The following is a 22032-nucleotide window of genomic DNA, read 5'->3' on the forward strand; positions in this document are numbered from 1 at the left end:
CTTTACTTATGGGTTCTACGTCTTGCAACACAATGAGAGGCCATCTTGCTTGACCCTCCATCCACTTTCAGCACACATCTTCCATCCCGAGCGATCCCTCCAACCACCATTGTCTTTAGTGATCCCTTCTCTATCCCAGCTGCCTTTCCTCAGCTCATGAGGCAGGCTTCCAACCATGCAGCAATCTTCCTGACCCCGTCTCTATTGTCCTTGGGTGTTAATCTCATATTATGATATTTTATATTTCACAAGTGATTGCTGTCATTCTATGTCTATTCCTCTCTTTCTGACTCATTTCACTTGCTGTGCTCTAAAAGAGCCCTAGGTCAAGTACAACAGAGAGCAAAGAGAGTTCTTTCCCTTTTCCCCAGCTGGGGGATTCCACTCAGGCCTTGTGCATGCTAGACATGCACTTGCCCACTGGAGTGCTCTCTCTGGCCTCTCTTCTGCCATTTCTGTCCTGATTCCAGCCATCCCGTGCTTGTGAGAGGCCAGATGTCAGTCGCCTTCCACCGAAGGGCATTAGAAGTTTCCTCAAGTGTCTCAAGAACTTTAGTTTTTATATTTGTTAGTTTCAGTCTCTCCCTCTTTATTCCTTGCAGAGCCATTTACGAGGACCCACGTGAGTTCCTCAGAGATGACGGAGAGTCACATGAATAACAGCTTCGGCTGCCTTGTCACTGACTTTCTGACTGCAGCTGAAGTAGTGACTAAGGTGAGAATGTGAATGAGATGAGGCTGTGGCAGTGTTCCCACCAGGGGAAGACCTCCCTCACTCAGAAGTGCGAGTTAGCCATGGCTCCACTCTGCCAGGAGAACGGGAAGGATTTTCTGCTAACAGAACATACGTGGGTCTCTCCCAGTGACAGCACTAGCTTCTTCCCCACCCAACCCCAGGTTCAGCTTGAATCCTCACCCTCGATCCCAGATCCTCTTCCATTCTCTCCCAGAGATCAATGCACTGTTCACAGATCTACCCCACCCTTCCTTTCTTCTGGACTCCCACTCTCCTACAGGTATCAGAAGGGGATATCTACGAAACCCTGAGGAGGATGGCGGTCAAAATCAATACTGAACAATGGCCACATCCAGATTGTCAGAATGTGACCAATATTATCATCAACTTGTTGAGTCAGACGGTGAGGAGATGGGGCATCTGGGTTGAGGGCTATGGGAATCAGTCTCTTTCTGGTGCATGATGACTCTGGAAACTTGGGGTGGGACTTGGGGTCGGACGTCCTTCAGCAACCAGCATGTTGTGTGAGGCCTGTCTGTGGTCACCTGAGTCCACCTCCATGGTGATGGCCCAGACAGAATGGATAACCGTGGCAGGAAGGTTCTGTTGGGAGCAGAGAGATGGAAAGCAGGAAGCGTTGGGTCTTCTACCTCTTCCCCTCCAAGTGTGACCAGGCCTTCAGGCTGCATGGTCAGTTACTGGGTCTCACTAGGCCTCCCCTCGTGTTATCGTAACTCAGTGGATCACCTCAGAGTACTGACAAACCTATTTGGGCCCACCCACCTGTCTGCTAACTCACCTGTGGGTTGTACGTCAAGCTGTCTCCCTAGCTCCATATACTTGGTACTGACTTTCCTAACACTGGGTTCCCCTGGGGTCTCATTTTCTGGTACCCATTTTCCCATTCTTGCCTTCCTCGGCACACTGTGTCCTGATCAAGACCTGTAGCCTGCCAGGGACTTTTTAAAAAAATCATTTAAATTTATTTATTTTTTAATTACAGTGAGGGTCACAGTGAGGGTACAGTTACAGATTCACACATATTCGTGCTTGTTTTTTCCCTCCTGCAATGTTTGAGAGCCTATCCCTCCACCAGTGTCCATTCTCCACCACCAATGAACCCAGTATCCCTCTCACCCCCCGAATCCCATCCCCCCACCCCACCCCGCCTCTGTAGCGGGGCATTCCAATTTGATATCTCTCTCCTTTTGGGTGTTGTGGTTTGCAATAGGGGTATTGAGTGGTCATCCCATTCAGTCTCTAGTGTACTTCAGCACGCATCTCCCTTCCCACGCAGGATATCCAATCACATATTACTTGGTGTTCCCTTCTCTATCTGGGATGACTTTCCCCCAGTGTGGGAGGCCAGATTCCAAGCTATGGAGCCAACCTCCTGGTATTATATACTACTATTCCTGGGTATTAGTCTCCTACTCTGTTGCTTTATATTCCACAGGTGAGTGCAATCTTTCTATTTCTGTCCCTCTCTTTCTGGCTCATTTCACTTAGCATGATACTTTCCATGTTGATCCACATATATGCAAAGTTCATGACTTCATCCTTTCTAACAGCTGCATAGTGTTCCATTGTATAGATGTACCAAAGTTTCTTTAACCAGTCATCTATTCTCGGGCACTCGGGTTTTTTCCAGATTCTGGCTATTGTAAACAGTGCTGCGATGAACATATAAGTGCAGATGTCATTTCGACTATACTTTTTTGTTTCTCCAGGATATATTCCCAGAAGTGGTACTGCTGGATCAAATGGAAGCTCAATTTCTAATTTTTTGAGAAGCGTCCATATTGTTTTCCAAAGGGTTTGGACCAGTTGGCATTCCCACCTGCAGTGTTGAAGGGTCCCTTTCTCCCCACGTCCTCTCCAACAGCGGTTGCTTTTGTTCTTTTGGATGTGTGCCATTCTCTGTGATGTGAGGTGGTATTTCATGGTTGTTTTGATTTACATCTCCCTGATGATTAGTGATGCAGAGCATTTTTTCATGTGCCTTTTGGCCATATGTACCTCTTCTTTGGAAAAGTTTCTGTTCATTTCTTTGGCCCATTTTCTGATGGGATTGGATGTTTTATTCTTGTAGAGTTCAACCAGTGCTTTGTTTACCCTTGATATCAACCCTTTATCAGATGGGTATTGGGTGAATATCCTTTCCCATTCTGTAGATTACCTTTGTATTCTGGTCACTGTATCTTTTGCGGTGCAGAAGTTTTTTAGTTTAATATAGTCCCACTTGTTTATCTCTGTTTCTATTTGATTGCTTAGTTTTGTGTCTTCTTTGAAGACACCTTTAGCTTCAATATCGTGAAGGGTTTTGCCAACCTTGTCTTCGATATACCTTATGGATTGTGGTCTGATGTTCAGGTCTTTAATCCATTTTGATCTGATTTTTGTGCATGGTGTCAGGTCGAGGTCTAAGCTCATTCTTTTGCATGTGGTTGTCCAGTTATGCCAGCACCATTTTTTGAAGAGGCTTTCCTTGCTCCACTTCACATTTCTTGCCCCCTTATCAAAGATTAGATGAACATACATTTGGGGTTGTGTGTAGGGATATTCCGCTCTGTTCCATTGGTCTGCGGCTCTGCCTTTGTTCCAGTACCATGCTGTTTTAATTGTTACCGCTTTGTAGTAAAGTTTGAGGTTGGGGAGGGTGATGCCTCCCATCATCTTTTCCCCAAGAATTGTTTTAGCTATCCGTGGGCATTTATTGTTCCATTTGAATTTCAGGATTGCTTGACCCATTTCTTTGAAGAATGTCATGGGTATCCTTATATGGATCACATTAACTCTGTATAATGCTCTGGGATTATTTCCATTTTGACGATGTTGATTCTCCCTATCCATGACCAGGGGATATGTTTCCATTTCCTTATGTCCTCTTTTATTTCATGGAGTAGCATTTTGTAGTTTTCTTTGTAGAGGTCCTTTACTTCTTTAGTTAAGCTGATTCCAAGGTGTTTGATTTTCTCGGGCACGATTGTGAACGGGATTGTTTTTTTCATGTCCCTTTCCTCTGTCTCATTGTTTGCATATAGGAAGGCCATGGATTTTTGGATATTGATTTTATAGCCTGCGACTTTACTGTACAGGTCAATTGTTTCTAAGAGTTTCTTAGTAGAGCTTTTAGGCTTCTTTAGATTATCATATCATCTGCAAATAGTGAGAGTTTGATTTCTTCCTCTCCTATCTGAATGCCCTTAATATCTTTTTCTTGCCTAATGGCTATTGCTAGTACTTCCAGTACTTTATTAAAGAGAAGTGGTGAGAGTGGGCATCCTTGTCTTGTTCCCGATCTTAGAGGAAAGGCCCTTAGTTTTTCCCCATTGATGACAATGTTTGCCATAGGTTCGTGGTAGATGGCTTTGACTATCTTGAGGAAAGTTCCTCCAAAACCCGTTTTGGTGAGAGTTTTTATCATGAACGGATGTTGGGTCTTGTCAAATGCTTTCTCTGCATCTATTGATATGATCATATGGTTTTTATCTTTATTTTTGTTGATATGATGGATTATGTTGATTGATTTCCGAATCTTAAACCATCCTTGCATCCCTGGGATGAATCCCACTTGGTCATGGTGTATGATCTTTTGGATAAGTTGTTGGATTCTATTTGCTAGTATTTTGTTGAGGATCTTTGCATCGGTGTTCATCAGGGATATTGGTCTATAGTTTTCTTTGTTAGTGGTGTCTTTGTTTGCTTTTGGTATTAGGAAGATATGTGCCTCATAGAAACTGTTCTGGAGGGTTCCTGTCTTTTCAATTTCCTGGAAAAGCTTGAGGAGAACTGGCAACAATTCTTCTTAAAATGTTTGGAAGAATTCGCCAGTGAATCCATCTGGACCTGAGCTTTTGTTTTGGGGGAGACTTTTTATTACATTTTCGATTTCCTTGATATTTTTGGGCCTATTCAAGTATTTCAAGTCTTCTTGGTTCAATCTTGGGGGATTGTAGGAATCAAGGAATTCGTCCATTTCTTTTAGGTTCTCTTGTTTTGTGGCATACAGACTTACAAAGCAGTCTATGATGATCTTTTGAATCTCCTTGTTTTCTGTTGTGATGTCCCCCTTTTCATTTCTGATTCAGTTTATTAGGGTTTTCTCTCTCTCTCTTTCTTTGTGAGTCTTGCTAGCGGTTTATCAATCTTATTTATGTTCTTGAAGAACCAGCTCTTTGTTTCATTGATCTTTCGGATTGTTTTTCGGGTTTCCATATCATTTTTTTCTGTTTTAAGTTTTATTATTTCTTTCCTTCAATCTGGTTTGGGTTCCTTTTGCTGGTCCTTTTCTAAGATCTTGATCTGAGAAGTCAAGCTATCTATATAGGCCCTTTCTTCCTTCCTGAGGATAGCTTGCAGAGCTATAAATTTTCCCCTTAACACAGCTTTAGCTGCGTCCCATAGGTTTTGGTAGCTTGTGTCTTCATTCTCATTTGTTTCGAGGTATTTTTTGATTTCTTCCTTGATTTCCTTCATGACCCACGAAGCTCTGCCAGGGAGTTTGCATAGCCTGATATACAAAATCCACTTAGAATCCTTCCTCACGTTTTGCTTGCTGCTACAGGGGAATCCCTGCACTCCAGGCATGCCAAACCTCATACCCACTTTAGCTCATAAGCCAGAGATTTTGCAGATGGCCTGTCAGTCTGTCTTCTGGTCTGAATGGGGAGGCTCTGGATCTGCTTCACGGGGAAGGTTCCTCTGGGTGAGGCATAGTAGGTGGAGGAAGATGAGTTTGCTGTCCTCGAAATGGAAGAGAAGCACTTGTTGGACCAAGCTGATTCTCAGGAGCCTGGATACTGGTCGTGGGAGTTAGGCCTCTCACCTTTAGTTTTCCTCTTTACAGAAGCCAGATAAAAAAATGGAGGATTGCTGGACCGGCATTTTAATTGCTGTAGGCCTTCGGTCACCGGACATTATTGTTGAGAAGCTATTGGGCACAGAGCATCAGCCGCCCAGAAGCCTCTTGCTTGCAGCCAAGGAGATCTGTGACAATGATGGTACGGATCCCTGTGCTGGGAGCGGGGGTGGTTGTGTTAGATGTGGTGACGGGCATGGGGATGGGGTGCTGCCTGCACCCAGGACCACCTTCGTCCTTCTTGGCCCCTCCTAATGGACCTACTATGAGCTATGTGTGTGGGCGGGGGTGGGATGTTGGAGAGAGCCAGCAGGAGTTGTGCGTGGCTGATGGGGACTTGGGAGAAAACTCCTCGAGAATGGAAATGACAGAGTAAGGAAAATAGGAGGGGCAAAATGTAGGAGGGGAGACTGAGCTGGAGAAAAACTGTGAACCCAGATGGAGGCAGAAGGCAGAGAGAAGGCCCGGCTGGACACTGCAGGCAGGGTTGCTCAGAGGGCAGTACTGAGGGGAGCCTGCCTTTGAGCTGAGGGGCTGGGCAGGGCTCACCACACAGGCTCCATTCTGGGGAGGTTCTCTGGCCCACCCTCAGTCCGAGTGTGGGAACAGTCAAGTCACAGGATAATGGCATTGCCAGCCCTTTCTGGAGCTGTGGGATGCAAGAGTGGTGAGGGGCAGTGGCCTTCTGTGGGACAGAGTGGCAATGAGGAGGTGTGGGGTGGGCAGCAGGCAGGCTCGCAGGCTCAGAGGCAGATCTGGAAACGCAGCTCCTGGGCCAGTGGGGCAAGTCTTCTCGCACAGACTCTGAGGGCGCTGCCGGCTGTTTCCTGCAGGACCCCAAGAGGCAACAGGGGTGGGGTAAGGGGCTCGGGCACACTTGGCCTCTGTGGGATGTGCCGTGATCTCTCATGGAGCCCAGTCTGCCCAGACACCCCCCAGGGTGTCATATGGCAGCACTAGTTGTCATTTGCAGGGAAGGATGCTGAAAGTCACTGGCTCCTGGCTACTTGGGTTTCTTGGAGGCAGGGCGAAGGTCCAAACCCAGTTCTCCTCATCCCTTGCTCCCACCCCACTGCCGTCAGAGCCAGAATGTCTGTTTAACTTTCTCCCAGGGCCCAAGCAGTGCATTGACCAGCTATGGGACTACATCTTGCATCTTCTGCAGATGAGTGATGTGGAAGAGGATATGCTGGCCGTCTATGAAGGTGAGGCGTGGGAGGGCTGAAGTAAGCCTTCATGGGGTGAAGGGAGGAGAAAGAAATGTCAAGAGTAGTGATGGAGCCCCTCAGGGGCTGGACCGATAGTACAGCGGGTAGGGCATTTGCCTTCCACGCGGCCGACCCAGGTTCAATCCCCAGAAACCTATATGGTCCCCTGAGCACCACCAGGAGTAATTACTGAGTGCAAAGCCAGGAGGAACCCCTGTGCATCTCTGGGGGGGGGACCCAAAAAGCAACAATAAAAAAGTTGCCCCTCTACCAGACACCCGAAGGCTGGAGAAGGGGCAGATGATGGCCCAATGCAGGCTCCTTGTGAGCAGATGCTTCCCCCATTGGCCCGACCTGGTCTTGGTATAGGGCTAGTTCCACCCTGTCCATCCTGGTGATCTTCTGGCCACCCCAATGCAGTCAGGTGAAAGAGACCTGCAGTTGTGCTAGTGGGTTCTGTTTCCAGAAGACAATTCCAGAAAGCGTTCATGGTTGGGGCTGAGAGGATGCTGTTTCTGTTTCCCTTGGTGGGAAGAGAATGGTGATGGGTATCCCCAACTCCCTATTCCCCTCACAGTGCTCAGGGCAGTGGTGTCCTGTGTCCAGAGGCAGCTGAATGTGAAGGCTAGTGCTGAGGAGGAATTGGCGTTCCTCAAGAAAGCTGCCATCAAATCCTGTGACACTTTTCATCTCTTACGTTACCATTGGCCCCAGGCCCACAAACCCGAGGTGAGAGTAGATGGTGGTGTGGGAGGAGGGCAGGTGTGAGGCTTGAAGCCCAAAGGGCTGTGGGAGGAGCAGGGCGTGTCCTGCTGGACAGGCGCATTCACAGGCCTCCCGGGAGAGCAGGCCTCATGCTTCTCTCCACCCCCACCCGACCCTCTTCCTCTAAAGGAGGGTCAGCCAACACTCTGGGGGTCATGCAGCTCCTGGTGAAGTAAACGGTTATGCAATGACTTTCCTGTCCCCCCTGATTTGCTAAGCATTATGCAAGTCCCTCAGAAGATAGAGAGAAGAAAGCCAGCCCCTCAGGGCTTGCCCGGCCTTCATCCCTGATGAGGTTCATTCTGTCTCCTCGGGCACAGGTTGTCCAGGAAATTCTGCAGCTGTTTGGAAACCTTGTGTCCCTAATGCCGGTTTATGAAGTAAAGGACGAAACTGACTGGTTAATAGAAAAGTTAACACATTTGCCGATCAACATGACTCCGTACATCCAAGAGGTGATTAGGGTGGGGCTGAGAAAAATATCTGATTTGGTGATGAATTCCCTGTTTCTTTGTTTATTGACTTTCATTTGGGGGCTCTCCCTGGCCGTGCTCATGGCTTACTCCCAGATTCCTGAACTGGTGGGGGACTATAGAGAGACCAGAGTCCAACCCAGGGCAGCAGCTTGCAAGACAAGGAGCCCTCACACTGTCCTCTGTCTGGCCTTGTTCCTTCTCTGTTGAAGCAAAGATCCTAGAGTTGGCCAGGAAGTGGACTGTAGGCCAGATGCAGCCTCAAGTTTCTTTCATCCAGAACATTTCACACAGCCACTCCCTGATAGTCTCATGCTTTGACTCTCTCTGACCTTTTTGTCTCTCACCCCTAGAGCATAATCTCTAGGCCTCAGATGACCACGAGCCAGTCAATTTGGAACCTTCATTGTCACTTCCAAGCAATTTACACCTGTAGCTTATGGCATGGGGGAGTCATTGGGAGAAGGTGTCTCCCAGGGCCTGGGAGTTTGGAGATTGTGTCAGATTTCTACTCCTCTCTCCCACAGAATTATGGTGCCAATATTCTATATTTTATCTGCAGAGGACCCAGATCCAGAGCCCAATACACTGATGGTTTCTGTCCTCCTCCCATTTAGCGGCATCTCCCAAACCAAGTGGCCTCCAGTTTGAAGGGGTCATCCAGGAGAAAGAATTAGTGTTCAGGAAATGGGTGGGAAACACTGAGTTCAAAGCCGACGATGTTCTCACAGCGGGTTTCTCAGAGCTCTTCCTCTGGGGTTGGTCTGGTCTCCCAGGACACAGATATCACCAGGGAGTTTGAGGAAAATTTATGAGGGAAAAGCATGAGGGATGGCAGGGAACATTCTGGTGTTTCTCTCGGACTGAGAGAGACCACCAGACTGTGATGGAGAGTGGACTCCGTTTGAGCCGAAAGAAAGGGGAAGACAGAAGGAAGCAGGGAAGGCCAAAGAAGAGGTTCCAGCATGGTCCTAAGTAGCTTTGGGCAAGGCCACCAGGGCGTTCTAGAGCCCAAGTCCTTTGTGAGAAAGAGCCCAGCGGTGCCTGGACCAGCCTGCTTAGTGACCCGCTGTGCTCAGTCAGAGGCTTCGGAGAGGCTGGGGGATTTGAGAATCACTGATCAGCCTGAGAGCTGTCCAGTTAGGCCCCATGGGAGGCAGATGGGAGTCACATTCTTTCACAGTCGTTTCTACACTAACATGCCCTCCCAAAGGAGGCTTTTGGGGGTCTAATTTGGTTGAGGGCCGTATCTAGCACTGCTCAGGGTCACACTTTGGGTCCTTGGGCAAGCTTGAGTTGTTGTGGGTCAAACTCCGGCTTCCTGCTCCAATACTTTGAACCATTTCCCACCCCTTGGTCGTACTTTTGGAAGTATGACCAGCAGTCTACCTGGTCTAGGTTACACGCGCTTTCTGTGGGGCGTGAGGTGCTGACCTATGCCGTGGCTGCAGGGTTTTGCTGACAAGCTGGAGGAGCAACCACATCAGTAGATACTGGGTTCAACCCAGCATAGGACCATCTGTCCCGGTTGACTTAGACTTAGTACCACTGAGTACTCAGAGGGCCCCTGAGCATTGTGTGGAAATTCCCATCCAAAGAAATATAAAGTTGATTAATCAACTTTATATGAATGAACAAAGGAGTTTATAACACTTTAAAGTAAACGCATGACTGCAGTAATACAAAGTAGCTAAAAGTACGCTTACGTACATGAAGTGCTAGAGTGCTCACTTGAATTTGGACTGGGATAAGTTAGATGTTTTCTAGAAGTCTTTACTAAATCATTAAAACACAACAGCATGATAGTTCAGATCCTCGGAAGGATACCCAGAGACTGAGAAAACCCACTCAAGAGTCAGAGAGATGGAGCAAGGACCATGGCACTTGCCTATTTGCAGCTGACCCTGGTTTGAGCCCTGACACAGCATATGGTCCCTCAAGTCCTGCCAGGAGTGAGCCCTGACACTGGTTGGTGGGACCTCAAAGCTAAAAAACAGAGGAAGGAGGCACATGGTGGTGGTGTTTGAGGTGGCGGGGTGGGGGTGGGGAGGAAGGGGCGGGAAATAGAAAACAATAAAAGACCTAATATAAATTTAATAGGAAGGTGGTAGATTTGATCCTAGCCCCCAAATAATCACAAGTTATAAATGTTCCAAATGCCCCAGTTTAAAAGGTAGAGATTGTCAGAGAGCCATGGAGGTATAAAATCCTCCATGATTGATACAAATCGATCAATAGGTATAGGACAAATAGAGATTGGAGTGGGAAATATACACTGGCAGAGGGATGGCTGTTGGAATATTACATGACTGAAACCTGATCATGAACAGTCTGGTAACTGTGTATCTCACAGTGATTCAATTGAAAAAAAAATTTACAAAAAAATGTAGTGTTAACACATATCAATTGAAGAGGCTCTATCTGCTAAGTGACTAAAATAGATTTTAGAGCAAACATTACCGTTAGCTATAAAGAAATTTCTTATAATAAATAAGGGATCAAATCACCAGGAGCATATTGGCCAGATGGTAGGACAATGGGTTTAGGTGCTGGCCTTGCACGTGCTGATCAGATTTCATCCCCCGAATCCCCTAATGTTCACTGATCCCATTAGGGAAGTTCATTGAGCTCAGAGCCAAGGGTCAGCCCTGAACAATTGGGTGTGCCCCCAAAGCCTAACGAAATGGGATGGATGGCGTGTTTCCACACCTTAAAACTGAATCGAAGAGCATTCACATAACAATGCCAGCCACTGGGTAGAGGGGAAATATTTCCACTCTCACGCTTGGATGTCAGGATTGTGACAGTTTTGAGAGTAATAGATGTGGGTCCCTTTGGTCGTGATGAATCTGTCCTGTGCCTTACCCACACTATTGCAATGACAGTACTGAGTTGTAAACGTCTCCCTGAGAAGAGGACCTTGGGCAGTCCTGTGGCTTCCCGACAGAGGCGCAAGGGCAGCCATGGCAGCATGTGCCGGGGAGTCCCTTGCCCCGTAGGAGTCCCTGAAAGGCCTATGAGGGCAGGTGACAGCCGGGAGGGGGGCAGGAGAAGGGCCCAGCCATGCTGCAGAGAATGGGTGAGGAATCGAGGGGTTGCGCGGGGTCCATGGGAAGCCTCGGCTGCCTGTACTCACTCTGTTTTCCTGCACACAGTGTGTACTCCAAGTGCTGGACGCTGTGCTCAGTAAGACGGGGGGTTTCCGCAAGGGCTCTCAGGTGGACAGCACCATGTTCCTCCTGTTCAAGCTGGTAAGATCCGCACGGCTGGAACCCCCTCACTCATCCCCTGTGGGTGACACTGCCTCCCGGAGGGCCTGAGCAGATCCAGGGGGCCAGAGTAGCCTTGGCGCCAATGCAGCGGGGCTTTCTGTTTGTCCACTGGGGAAGGTAGGTTTGTGGTGTGCAGAGCTGAGTGATAATTTTCTGCACGGGGAATTGGCCAAGTCAGTCCAGAACAGGCCAGCATGTCTCTGGGCTAGGGTTCCGGGCTGCTTTCTCTCTTTTTCTCTCTCCTTTGGAGCTGATGGCATCCCGGCCAGCCCAGCCTCCTTCAGCACAGCCATCGTCTGCACAGTGACCTTAGCCAGACACCACAGGCTCTCCAGAACGCACAAAGGCCTGCATTCCGGGTATAGTCGGAGATTTTCTGCAGGTGGAAACTGGACACATGGTCTACATTTTGTAGGCTTAGGGGGCCGCTGTCCCTCGCCCTATAGTCTGGGAAATGGGTCCAAAACTCCAGCCAGCCACTCTCATTCCCGCGGGAGCTGTCAGGCCTCCTGTGTTGCAGCTTTGTTAGGAAGAGACAGTGGACACTGGCAATGGGAGTTATCTTTAGCTTGTGAAATGTGTCGCTCATGATTGCCTTCCCTATGATCTTTGGAATGTGGACTCCTAGGTTCTATTTCCCCCTATCCTTTGGCCAAGGAACCTACATTTCAGGGCTCTGAGCTCTGGCTCCCCCATCCATGCCCTGGGCCTCCCGGATCTGACAGCTCTGATTTCCCCACAGCTCCATATAAGTGGCACAGGCTCAGATCGGAGCCCCATCTGGAGATCTTTCTTGGCCCTGAGTAAGTGACCCCCATGTGGGGTGGGGACTCTGGACCATCTTGCCGTGCGGGTTGGTTCCCATGAAGGGCTTCTGCCCTTCTAGATGAGATGCACATGGTGAGCTCTGCCTGAAATGAAAGGCCTTGCTCCAGCCCCGCGTGCCTTGTTCCCCCTCCATCCACCCGTGCTGCTTCTCTGCCTTGGTGGCCCCTGCTCAGGAAGGGGATAAGGTCTTTCCTGCAGTGATCACGAGGAGATTGCTGACCTACGGGGACACGTGCTGGGATGGTGGGACAAGACCCAGCGTGGGAAAGCATCTGGCCTGTGCTGGGCACGTGGTTCATGGCAGACACACACTGGCTCTCAGCCCCCTCCCCTGTCCATGCAAATTGAATTCAGTTCACGGCATCAGGGGTTTGCTGGGAGCATGATTCCTCCACCTAGGGCGCCCTCCCTCACTTCACCACTGCCCCACCACCATGTCAGCCTATTTTAATTCCCTTCTTTTCCCATCTAGCCACGTTACACAGTGACCGGGTGGTTCACTCACTCCTCAGATACTTAAAGTCCAAGGACCCGGCCACACTTGAGTCGGCCCTTACTGTCTTCACAAAGGTGCTGCATAGCGGTGAGTGGGAACCAGCTGCTGCTCCTTGTCGTTGAGCTGACCTTGCTCTGGAGTGTCCCCCTAGTTGGCTAGTGCCTAGTTTTAATTTCGGCATGGCCAAGAGAGACAGGAATGCAGAGAGGGGTCAAGTAGGAGGGAAAACTTGGGTTCAAGAAGAAAAGGTGCCAAGAAGCCGGAAGAGATTCTTGTTCTGAGGAAGATGGGGAACTCCCAGGAACGAGGACCCAGAGGGTGGAGGAGCATGGAAGTGTGGGAGAAGGGCGAGGTGGGAGAGAAGGACTCGTGTGGGCAGACCCTCAAGCCTGTGGAGGTTGGGGCTGAGGGTCAGCTCCAGGAAGCACTGTTTAAGGTCTCTTGCATTCTGGAGAGAAGCAGAGGAACTGTGGAGCCTGCCTTCAGGGCTGCCACGTGGTCTTTTAAGACCAAGTCCGTTCTTTCCTGTCCTCCCTCCTGCCTTTTTCTGTTTTGGGGGGGCTATACTTTGTGGTTCTCGGGGTGTCCTCTTGGCTCTGCACTCAGGAATACTTCTGGCAGTTTTGAGGGACCAAAGGGATATGGGACAGTACCCTGATTGGCTGTACGTAAGGGAAACTACTTACTTATAGCATTGCTATGCCTGTCTACCCCCATACTGCCCCCCAAAAAAATTTTCTTGTGCCATGAAAAAGCAGCGCCACTTGAAGCTGACGTGAGCTGTGTGCTTGTGTTCCCTCTAGTGCCCAAGACGGATGAGGTGAAGAGTGAGGTGGTACGATCAGTGATTGCATTGATTCAGCGGGACATCAGATCAGTGAGCAGACACATTCCCCTAACCCTGGGTGCCGAGAGCTTTCTGAGATGGAGATGGTTGCAGATTGGAAGATGAGGTGGAGGGGGGCAGGGCTGAGGATAATGCGGCTTCCTCACCCAGCTCTCCTCTCAGGATTACGTTGGCTCACATTTGGGCCTCTGCAAGTTTCAGCAGGTTTGAGAAGAGTGGCTGGTTCCAGCCTACTTCTAAGCCTTTGCCAGGACGGCAATGTGGTGTGCCCCTTGGGGTCTAAACGACATAGTTTCTGTCCCCTGAGCATTTGCAGATTTGTGGGTAGAGATTTTGTGTGATGTTGGTAGGGGTTGGGGGAATATCTGAAAATGCCCAGGGTTCTCCTTGGCGCTGTGCTCACTGTGTTTGGAGTAACTCCTGTGATCTTGTGGTGCTGGGGCTGGACCCTGAGCGTGCCACGTGTATAGTACGTAGTTAGCCATTGAGTTGGCTCTCTGAGGCTTGGTCTTTTGACCAAGCTCTCCTGCTGGGGTTGCAGACAGCACAGATAGCCCCAACTCAGATTGGTCCGGGCTGGGGTGGCTGGAGAGCTGGGCGGGGAAAAGGCAGGAGAATGGGGGAATCCATTGAGAAAAACCAAGTCCTAAGCAGGAAATTAAGGATGAGTCCAGGATCTTGGAGTCCACGCGTGGCTTTTCTGATGAAGCTAGCACGTGGCACGTGGCCTGGACTTACATTCTCTCCTGACTCCACTTTCCTGCCAGTTTTCTCTCTCGGGGTATCAGATGGGCTGCCATGGGCTTCGAGTTCCCCAGGAGGGAGGGAGCTGAGCCTTCCTGAAACCCTAGGGCCGAGTCCAGAAGACTAAGGCCCATTACTGCGGCTCCCTGGAGGGGGACACACTGGACTCATGTCCCTTTAGGACACTGCTCAGCCGATCTGACCCTCTGTCTTCTTCTGGGTCCTTTTGTGCCCCTGAGGGACTGATCTCTAGCTGCCTTTCTGGCTAACCCTGTCTGTGACCCCGCAGGTGCGCTTCCCTCTCCTGCAATTTATTGAGGTGCTGAACCGGCATGACTACTTGGAGAATCAGGAGGGGAATAACCTCATCTACCATCTCATCAGGCTAACTTTTACTGGACGTTCGGTGAGACGGGGCCAGAGGAACTCCCAAAAGGTGGGGCAAGGGGAGGAGGTGCCAACTTGGGAGTAGGAGGGGAGGCAAAAAGGGGAGGCAAAGGTCCCCCTCGCAATGGGGTCCTTTCCAGCCCTCCGGTTTCTCTGCCCATTTCCAGGTCAAAAGGAGCTTCCGGCGGAGGTGTACAGAGGTCCTTAAAACGGTACAGTGTTGACTTGAAGCTTGACTGGGATAAGTCAGATGTTTTCTAGAAGTTTTTTAGAAACCTCTAAAACAGCATAATCATTGAAAAACCTAAGAAGAATTATCACGGGATTATAAAAAACAACCCCCCCCCCCCGGGACACAAAGGTCTGGCCCTTACCACTTTGCTCTGACCCCTGACACTCTCCTGACCCTAAAAGTGCATGCCCCCATCCCATGTCTCACCCTGCTTTGTGTCTCCTCCCTCACTGCCATTGTTTCTACCACAGCCCTGGTCATTGAGCAGTGGTTCAGGGAGCAGGCGACACCAGTGATTGGCCTCCTCCTCCCTGTGAAATCTGGAGCTCAGTGCTGGCTGGGCTGTGGTTTTCCCTCTGTTAACATGGGGAGAGCTGCACCCTGCCTTTTGCTCTCAGGCCTGCTACCCCCAATTCTCAGATGCCTTCTTGAGATAAGGGTCAGCACTGAAGAGGATGGGGAGGGTAAACCATGGGGCATGAATTAGCATTGACTAGAAAAGCACGAGGAGGGGCCTGACATGCTTTCTGTGTCCTTCCTGCTGTTACCGTGACCACTACATGTGCCCCCCCCGCCCCATTTTCTACCTCCTGACCTTTAGCACATGTGTTCCTGGAGTGTTCCCCGGGCCTTGCCACTTCAGGAAGCAGCTCTGCCTCCTCTAGTCTCTCCTGCCTTGGTGGGGTCAGGACTGGTGGATGTGCAGTGGGAGGGGACAACCTGTGTGTCCAGGCTCCCAGGGAAGGAAGGGATTGGCTGGAGATCAGAAGGGAAGATGGGGCAAACAGATTTGGGTGTTGCATTGACGCCCTTGCCACATTCCCTGCCAGATCTCACTGCCTCAGCTCATCACCGTCGTCTGTCACCCTAAAAACGATGCGATTTTTGTGCCCATGAGCAAAATCCTGTTGGAAAAGGCTTCAATGGCCCTTTCCCTGGGCAACATCCCCTACCTCAGCAGCTCTCACCTCAAGCGTAAGTACCCGGGGGTGCCTCTGGAGGAGTGGTTGTGGATCTGGGAAGCAGGTGGGCTGAGTCTGCAGGGGGAAGTGTTCAGGTGTGTGTGTGTGTGTGTGTGTGTGTGTGTGTGTGTGTGTGTGTGTGTGAGTGTGTGTGTGTGTGTGAGAGAGAGAGAGAGAGAGAGAGACTACACACAGGCCAGAATCTGGTCCAGAATGTGAGGAGTCAGGTCAAGGTTGCATGGACAAGAGGAATCATCTGGTAAGACATATTTGGAAGTTGGGTCACTTGGGCACAGTTCTGTCTTGCTTTTCGCCATCATGTTAGAAAATGGACTCAAGATGTAAAAACAGTGTTACTTAATTGTAAAGTCATGAGTCCATTGCCATTCCTGATCCTCTCTTCTTGCTTGTCGCAACTCTGAGCCTCGCTTTATATTCAGTCCATCTGTGATGTCTATTTCAGTCAGGGCTGGGGTGAGGTAGTCCCCTATTAACTTAAGGGGTTTCTGTGTGTGTGTGTGTGTGTGTGCGTGTGCACATGCATATAAACAGAAAATGTGTTTTCAGACTGAATGCAAATGTCACATGCCTCCTTAGCATTTGTCTTAATGCTCCATTGCAACTTGATTTTCCCTCTTCCTCTGAAGTACTGAAGAGCTGTTAGTGGGAGATGGAGCTTGTTTGCCCAGAGCTTGCACTCACTTTGTCTTCATTTATTCTTTTCTTGACACAGCCACTCAGTTCATCTCCCCACAGAAACTCCTGTTTCATCTTGTGGTAAGTGACACTGGGATTGATCTGCGCCCCCACTCATTCATGCTCATCCATTCCTCATGCACCCCTCCATGTGCCCCTTATTCCTCCCCCATCCTTCCTTCTAAGCTTCCTCTCACCCTGCGATTTCTCCATGGGTCCTTTCATTCCATCATTCCACAAATAGTTGAGTACTGCTTTGTCCCGGGCTTTTGCTGGTCATGGGATAAGAGGTAAGCCCAAGGATCCGGGGCCTCTGACCAGCGGATACCGAGGTCATAAAGGTAGGAGGCTGGTCCTGTAATACATATGGAACAATAACCTCCCACAAATAGCTAAAGCAACTCGGGGAAAAGAATAGGGGAGGAATCAACCTCCGCAACTTGAATCTCTACTACAAAGTGGTAATAATTAAAACATCATGGTACTGGAACAAAGGCAGAGACTCAGATCAATGGAACACGGTTGAATATCCTGACACACACCCTCAAATATATGATAATCTAATCTTTGATAATGGAACAAGAAATGTGAAGTGGAGCAAGGACAGCCTCTTTAACGAATGGTGCTGGCAAAATTGGACAGCTGCATGCAAAAAAAAAAAAATGGGCTCAGATCTCTAACTAACACCATGTACAAACGTCAGGTCATGTGGATTATAGATCTCAACATCAGACCAGAATCCATAAGGTACATGGAAGACAAAGTTGGCAAAACCCTCCACGACATTGAAGCTAAAGGTATTTTCAAACATGACACACCACTGGCCAAGCAAGTGAAAACAGAGATAAACAAATGGGACTATCTTAAACTAAGAAGCTTCTGCACTGCAAAAGAAACAGTGACCAAAGCACAAAGTCTACAGAGTGGAAAAGAATATTCACCCAATACTCATCTGATAAGGGGTTGATATCAAGGATATATAAGGCACTGATTGAACTCTCCAAGAAGAAAACATCCAACCCCATCAGAAAATGGGGGGTGAAAATAAACAGAAATTTTCTCAAAGAAGAAATCCGAATGGCTAAAAGACACATGAGAAAATGCTCTACATCACTAATATCAGGGAGATGCAGATTCAAACAACAATCAGATATCATCTCACACCACAGAGACTGGCCCACATCCAAAAGAACAAAAGCAACCCGTGTTGGCATGGATGTGGGGAGAAAGGGACTCTCCTTCACTGCTGGTGGGAATGCCGACTGGTTCAGCCCTTTTGGAAAACAATATGCACGATTCTCAAAAAATTAGATATTGAGTTCCCATTTGACCCAGCAATACCACTCCTGGGAATATATCCCAGAGAGGCAAAAAAGTATAGTCAAAATGACATCTGCATTTGTATGTTCAGTGCAGCACTTTTTGCAATAGTGCCAAAATCTGGAAAAAACTAGCGTGCCCCAAACAGATGACTGGTTAAAGAAACTTTGGCACATCTACACCATGGAATACTATGCAGCTGTTAGAAAAGACGAAGTCATGAAACTCGCATATAAGTGGATCAACATGGAAAGCATTATGTTAAGTGAAATGAGTCAGAAAGAAAGAGACAGACAGAGAAAGATCTCACTCATTTGTGGAATATAAAGTAACAGAGTGAGTGGGAGACTAACACCCAAGAGTAGTAGAGATAAGGACCAGGAGGTCTGCCCCACAGCTTGGAAACTGGCCTCACATGCTGTAGGAAAAGACAGCTGAGATAGAGAAGGGAACACCAAGTAGAGGATGTTGGGAGGACCCATTTGGGTTGAAAGATGCGAGCTGAAAGTAGACTATAGACCGAACATGATGGTCACTCAATACGTCTATTGCAAACTACAACACCCAAAAGGAGAGAGAACAAAAGGGGCAAGGTAGGGTGGTGGGGGACTGGGCGGGGGTGGTTAGAGGGATACTGGGATCATTGGTGGTGAAGGGATGGGTAAACAATCCCTGTATGACTGAAATGCAAACACCAAAGTTCATAAGTTTGTAACTGTACCTCACAGTGATTCATTAATAAAACATTTTTTTAACTACAGAGGAAAAGTAAAAGTACAAGTGCAAGGGATAATGTAGAAATAATGGAAATCTTTTGAATTATTAGAAGTAATATAGAGCATTTTTGATATAAAAAATAAAGAAAACTACTAAAAAAAAGCTCGGAGGAGGAAAGAGGGAACATCATTGGGGTCTGGATATGGGGAAGGAGAGGGAATGAGGAAGACTGGCCTGTCTCCATTGTGGCTTTTGGTGAGAACATCTTTCTATTGATTTGGGGCACATCCACATGCCTTTCTGGATGTCATTTTCTCAGCAGGTATATTCTGATGTTCCCTATTTCCTCAGATGTGACAAGGTAAATAGATGAGCACTTGGAGTGACAAGTGTAGAGACATGCTGTTGGGGTGTTCAGAGTCTCAGTGCCAAGGACAAGCATTGGAATGGCCGCCCATAACTCACTCGGGTAAATGTAGCCAGAGGAAGACAGAGGTTGTGAGGGGATCTTCAGTGAGCAATGGGCTGACTTGGTCGCCGAGAGGCCATGATGGCAGGCAGGCATTTTCAGAGCATCCTGGAGAACAGGGAGGAGACCGGGAGGTTGAAAACAATGGGGAGGCTCTAAGCTGAGCTCTGTGATTCTCTGTGTTTCTTCTGATGTTTTGTTTGTTTGGGGGCCACACCCAGGGATACTCTGGAGTCACACCTGTGTGCGGGGAAGCGTATGGGATGCTGTGGAGGGGGATGTGAATCCAAATCAGCTTTGTGAAATGCCAAAGCCTGAAAAGTACTATTGCTCTGCTCTTTTTTTCTGATTTACCACCCTCCCCTAGATCTATTCTATAGCTCCTATTTGCTACCCTTCTCAATTGCTCTATATTTTGAAGTCCAATAGCTTCATTTAAATCAATTTACTTAGAGTCATATGTTTATGTGTGTGTGGAAAGAGAGAGATAAAGAGAATTCTGTGTTCAACAGAGCACCTGGGATTCTCCAGAGGGGACTGAAGAGGACACATCTTTTCTTTTCTTTTCTTTTCTTTTCTTTTCTTTTCTTTTCTTTTCTTTTCTTTTCTTTTCTTTTCTTTTCTTTTCTTTCTTTTCTTTTCTTTTCTTTTTCTTTTTTCTTTTCTTTCTTTTCTTTCTTTTCTTTCCTTTTCTTTCTCTTTTGTTTATTGTCAGTTCATATTTTTTTATTAGAGACTCACTGTGAGGTACAGTTACAAACTTATAGAACTTTAGTGTTTGCATTTCACTCACACAGTGATCGTTTACCCATCCCTCCACCAGTGCCCATTCACCCCCACCAGTGATCCCAGTATCGCTCTCCTGGAGAGGACACATCTGAGAGGACAGGTGCCAGGTTGAGATGTGGAGAATGAGCTGCTTTTCTTTTCCCTCAGATAATCGCCTCCAAATCTTACCGAGAGAAAGGACTGGGAATAAGTGCTCTCAAGTTACTGGGAGTATTATGCCCAATGACACTGGATCCTGACATCCACTCCAGTGTCATGGTGTTCTGCTCGAAGAAGATCCCTGAACTCTTGTACATCCTGAGAGGTGAGGCCTGAGCTGGGGGTGAGAGGCGGTCCTGGGGCAGAGGGCAGGTTCTGTAGGAGATAACAGCCGAGGTGTTGGAGGGACTTGTGGTGAGAGGAGAATGAGGACCGGCCCGGTGTCCCACAGAGTGCGAGAACTCTTCTGGGTGGACAAGCAGGACTTAGCAACCCAAAAGGCCCAGGTTTGCATCCTTGAGCCCTTAACCTTACACTGACCATTTGAAAGGCAGCACCACTATGTCCCTCTGACCTTTGGAGAGGGCCCATCTACGCATCCTCGGTTAAGTGGGCACACAGTTATGTGGTGGGGTTCTGAAGGGGATGGGACGAGGTGATGGAAATGGAGGCCTGGGCTACTTCTTGTGTGGGTTCCTGGCCTGGTCTGGCCCTTCTGACAGGTGGGGTGGGGTGTTCCTTGTGCTCTTCTTTCCTAGATAATAATAGGCTCATGCTGAACAAAAAGGAATGGGCGCAGAGGCTGCTGAAGGTGAGCACGCCCGGAGAATCCGCTCCCTCCACTGCTGCCCCCTTCCCTTCCCCAGGGGCGAAGAACTGGGCTCAGCTGTCTGAAAGTCTCTGGGAAATAGGAGAAGCCCTGGGAACCCCAGACGAGGAGGATGCCCCCATCATGCTGCCTGCCATCCCACCTCCCGCTGCTCACGAGATCCTTCCGTGGCCCCGTGGCCCCTCCCCTGCGTCAGCGTCTCTTACACCTTCTATTCACCTCTGAAACCACTTTCAGGAGGCTATGGGGGTCAAGTCTCTACTCTGTGTCCTCATGCAGGTTATTGGTCTTGGCCACCCATGTGTCATCTGTGCTATGGGAATTCTCTCTCCCACAGTGACCTGGGATGCTGGTGACCGGGAAGGGGCTGTAGCCATGTCAGGGCCATTCCAACACATGTTCACGTGTTGTCGTTCTCCAGTCCTGACGAAGCCCATCTTGCATTTCAACTTTCCTCACTGCCTTTACCTGTGTGTGCACATCCTGCCGCCTCTTACACCTTTTCTCTTTGGGACCCACTTCAGGGGCGAGAGGAGACTTGTCCCCATTCTCTGTGACCCTCCTCTCCCTCCCTCCTTCTCAGTTTTCCAGGTTGCTGTTAATGACCATAAACAGTGAAGAGTGGCTGGGGCGACTCCTCCTAGTCATCATGGAGAAGATCAATTGCTCAAACACATTCTATTTAAAGAACAAGGTGAGTGGGAGTGGGGGAGTCCTTTCCCAGCGGGAAAGTGGGAATCCTGTGGTGGTAGAGAAAACTGGGGGAAAGGTCATGATCTATAGACCTTGGGGCAGGAGAAAGGAATTTCGTGGGCACTGAGTGGGGAATCGAGGGAGGGGAAGGACAGGCAGTCACTCAGGGTGAGCATAAGTACTGAGTGGCTTCCATTGGGCTATGTAGGCAGCTTCCTAAAAGGCTTCAGGCTGTTGTCTTTGTTGTTTGTTTAGGGGCCACGCTCAGCGGTACTCCCATCTCTGTGCTCAGGGATCGTCTCTGGGGATGCTTGGGGGTACCATATGTGATGTTAGGACTAGAAGGAGGATCAGTCCCATGCAAGCCTCAACCCCTGAACCATCTCTCTGGCTGCAAGTCTGTTGTGTTCATTGTACACGCCACTGTTTGGGGCAGCAGAGTTGGCACCTGGGTTCAGAGGACAAGTCCGAGTGTCCATCTGAAGGAACTGCTTGAGGGCTCCCTGTGGGAAAGTGTCTGCTGGTGTTGGGATGGGGGTGAGAAAGACGGGGTTCCTTCTCATCAGCCCGCAGTCCTTCCCGGGCTTCTCCATGTGTTCCTGGCCTAACCTGGGTCCAGACTCAGCTCTGGGACACTCAGTCACCTCACCTGGCAAGAGGCAAAAATCGCCTCTATGCCCCAGGAGAGCAGCTGAGGATGGAATAAGGAATAGGGGAGGGTGTTTCCTC

The 22032-nt window shown here is 48.9% G+C and overlaps 1 protein-coding gene across 1 annotated transcript in view; it reads left to right on the forward strand.

The window, feature by feature from the left end:
- Positions 1–637: 637 nt before the first annotated feature.
- Positions 638–22032, forward strand: part of LOC129405894 (maestro heat-like repeat-containing protein family member 1) — a 61996-nt gene continuing 40601 nt past the window's right edge. The window contains exons 1-16 of the mRNA XM_055143588.1: positions 638–715; positions 1017–1139; positions 5586–5739; positions 6710–6802; positions 7383–7534; positions 7891–8025; positions 11199–11294; positions 12058–12118; positions 13443–13516; positions 14520–14636; positions 14785–14829; positions 15680–15824; positions 16545–16588; positions 19950–20106; positions 20540–20592; positions 21194–21304. Coding sequence (XP_054999563.1) covers positions 638–715; positions 1017–1139; positions 5586–5739; positions 6710–6802; positions 7383–7534; positions 7891–8025; positions 11199–11294; positions 12058–12118; positions 13443–13516; positions 14520–14636; positions 14785–14829; positions 15680–15824; positions 16545–16588; positions 19950–20106; positions 20540–20592; positions 21194–21304 — 1638 coding nt within the window. The remainder of the gene's footprint in view (positions 716–1016; positions 1140–5585; positions 5740–6709; positions 6803–7382; positions 7535–7890; positions 8026–11198; positions 11295–12057; positions 12119–13442; positions 13517–14519; positions 14637–14784; positions 14830–15679; positions 15825–16544; positions 16589–19949; positions 20107–20539; positions 20593–21193; positions 21305–22032) is intronic.

Source organism: Sorex araneus, chromosome 6, assembly GCF_027595985.1.
Source record: "Sorex araneus isolate mSorAra2 chromosome 6, mSorAra2.pri, whole genome shotgun sequence".
Taxonomy (NCBI): domain Eukaryota; kingdom Metazoa; phylum Chordata; class Mammalia; order Eulipotyphla; family Soricidae; genus Sorex; species Sorex araneus.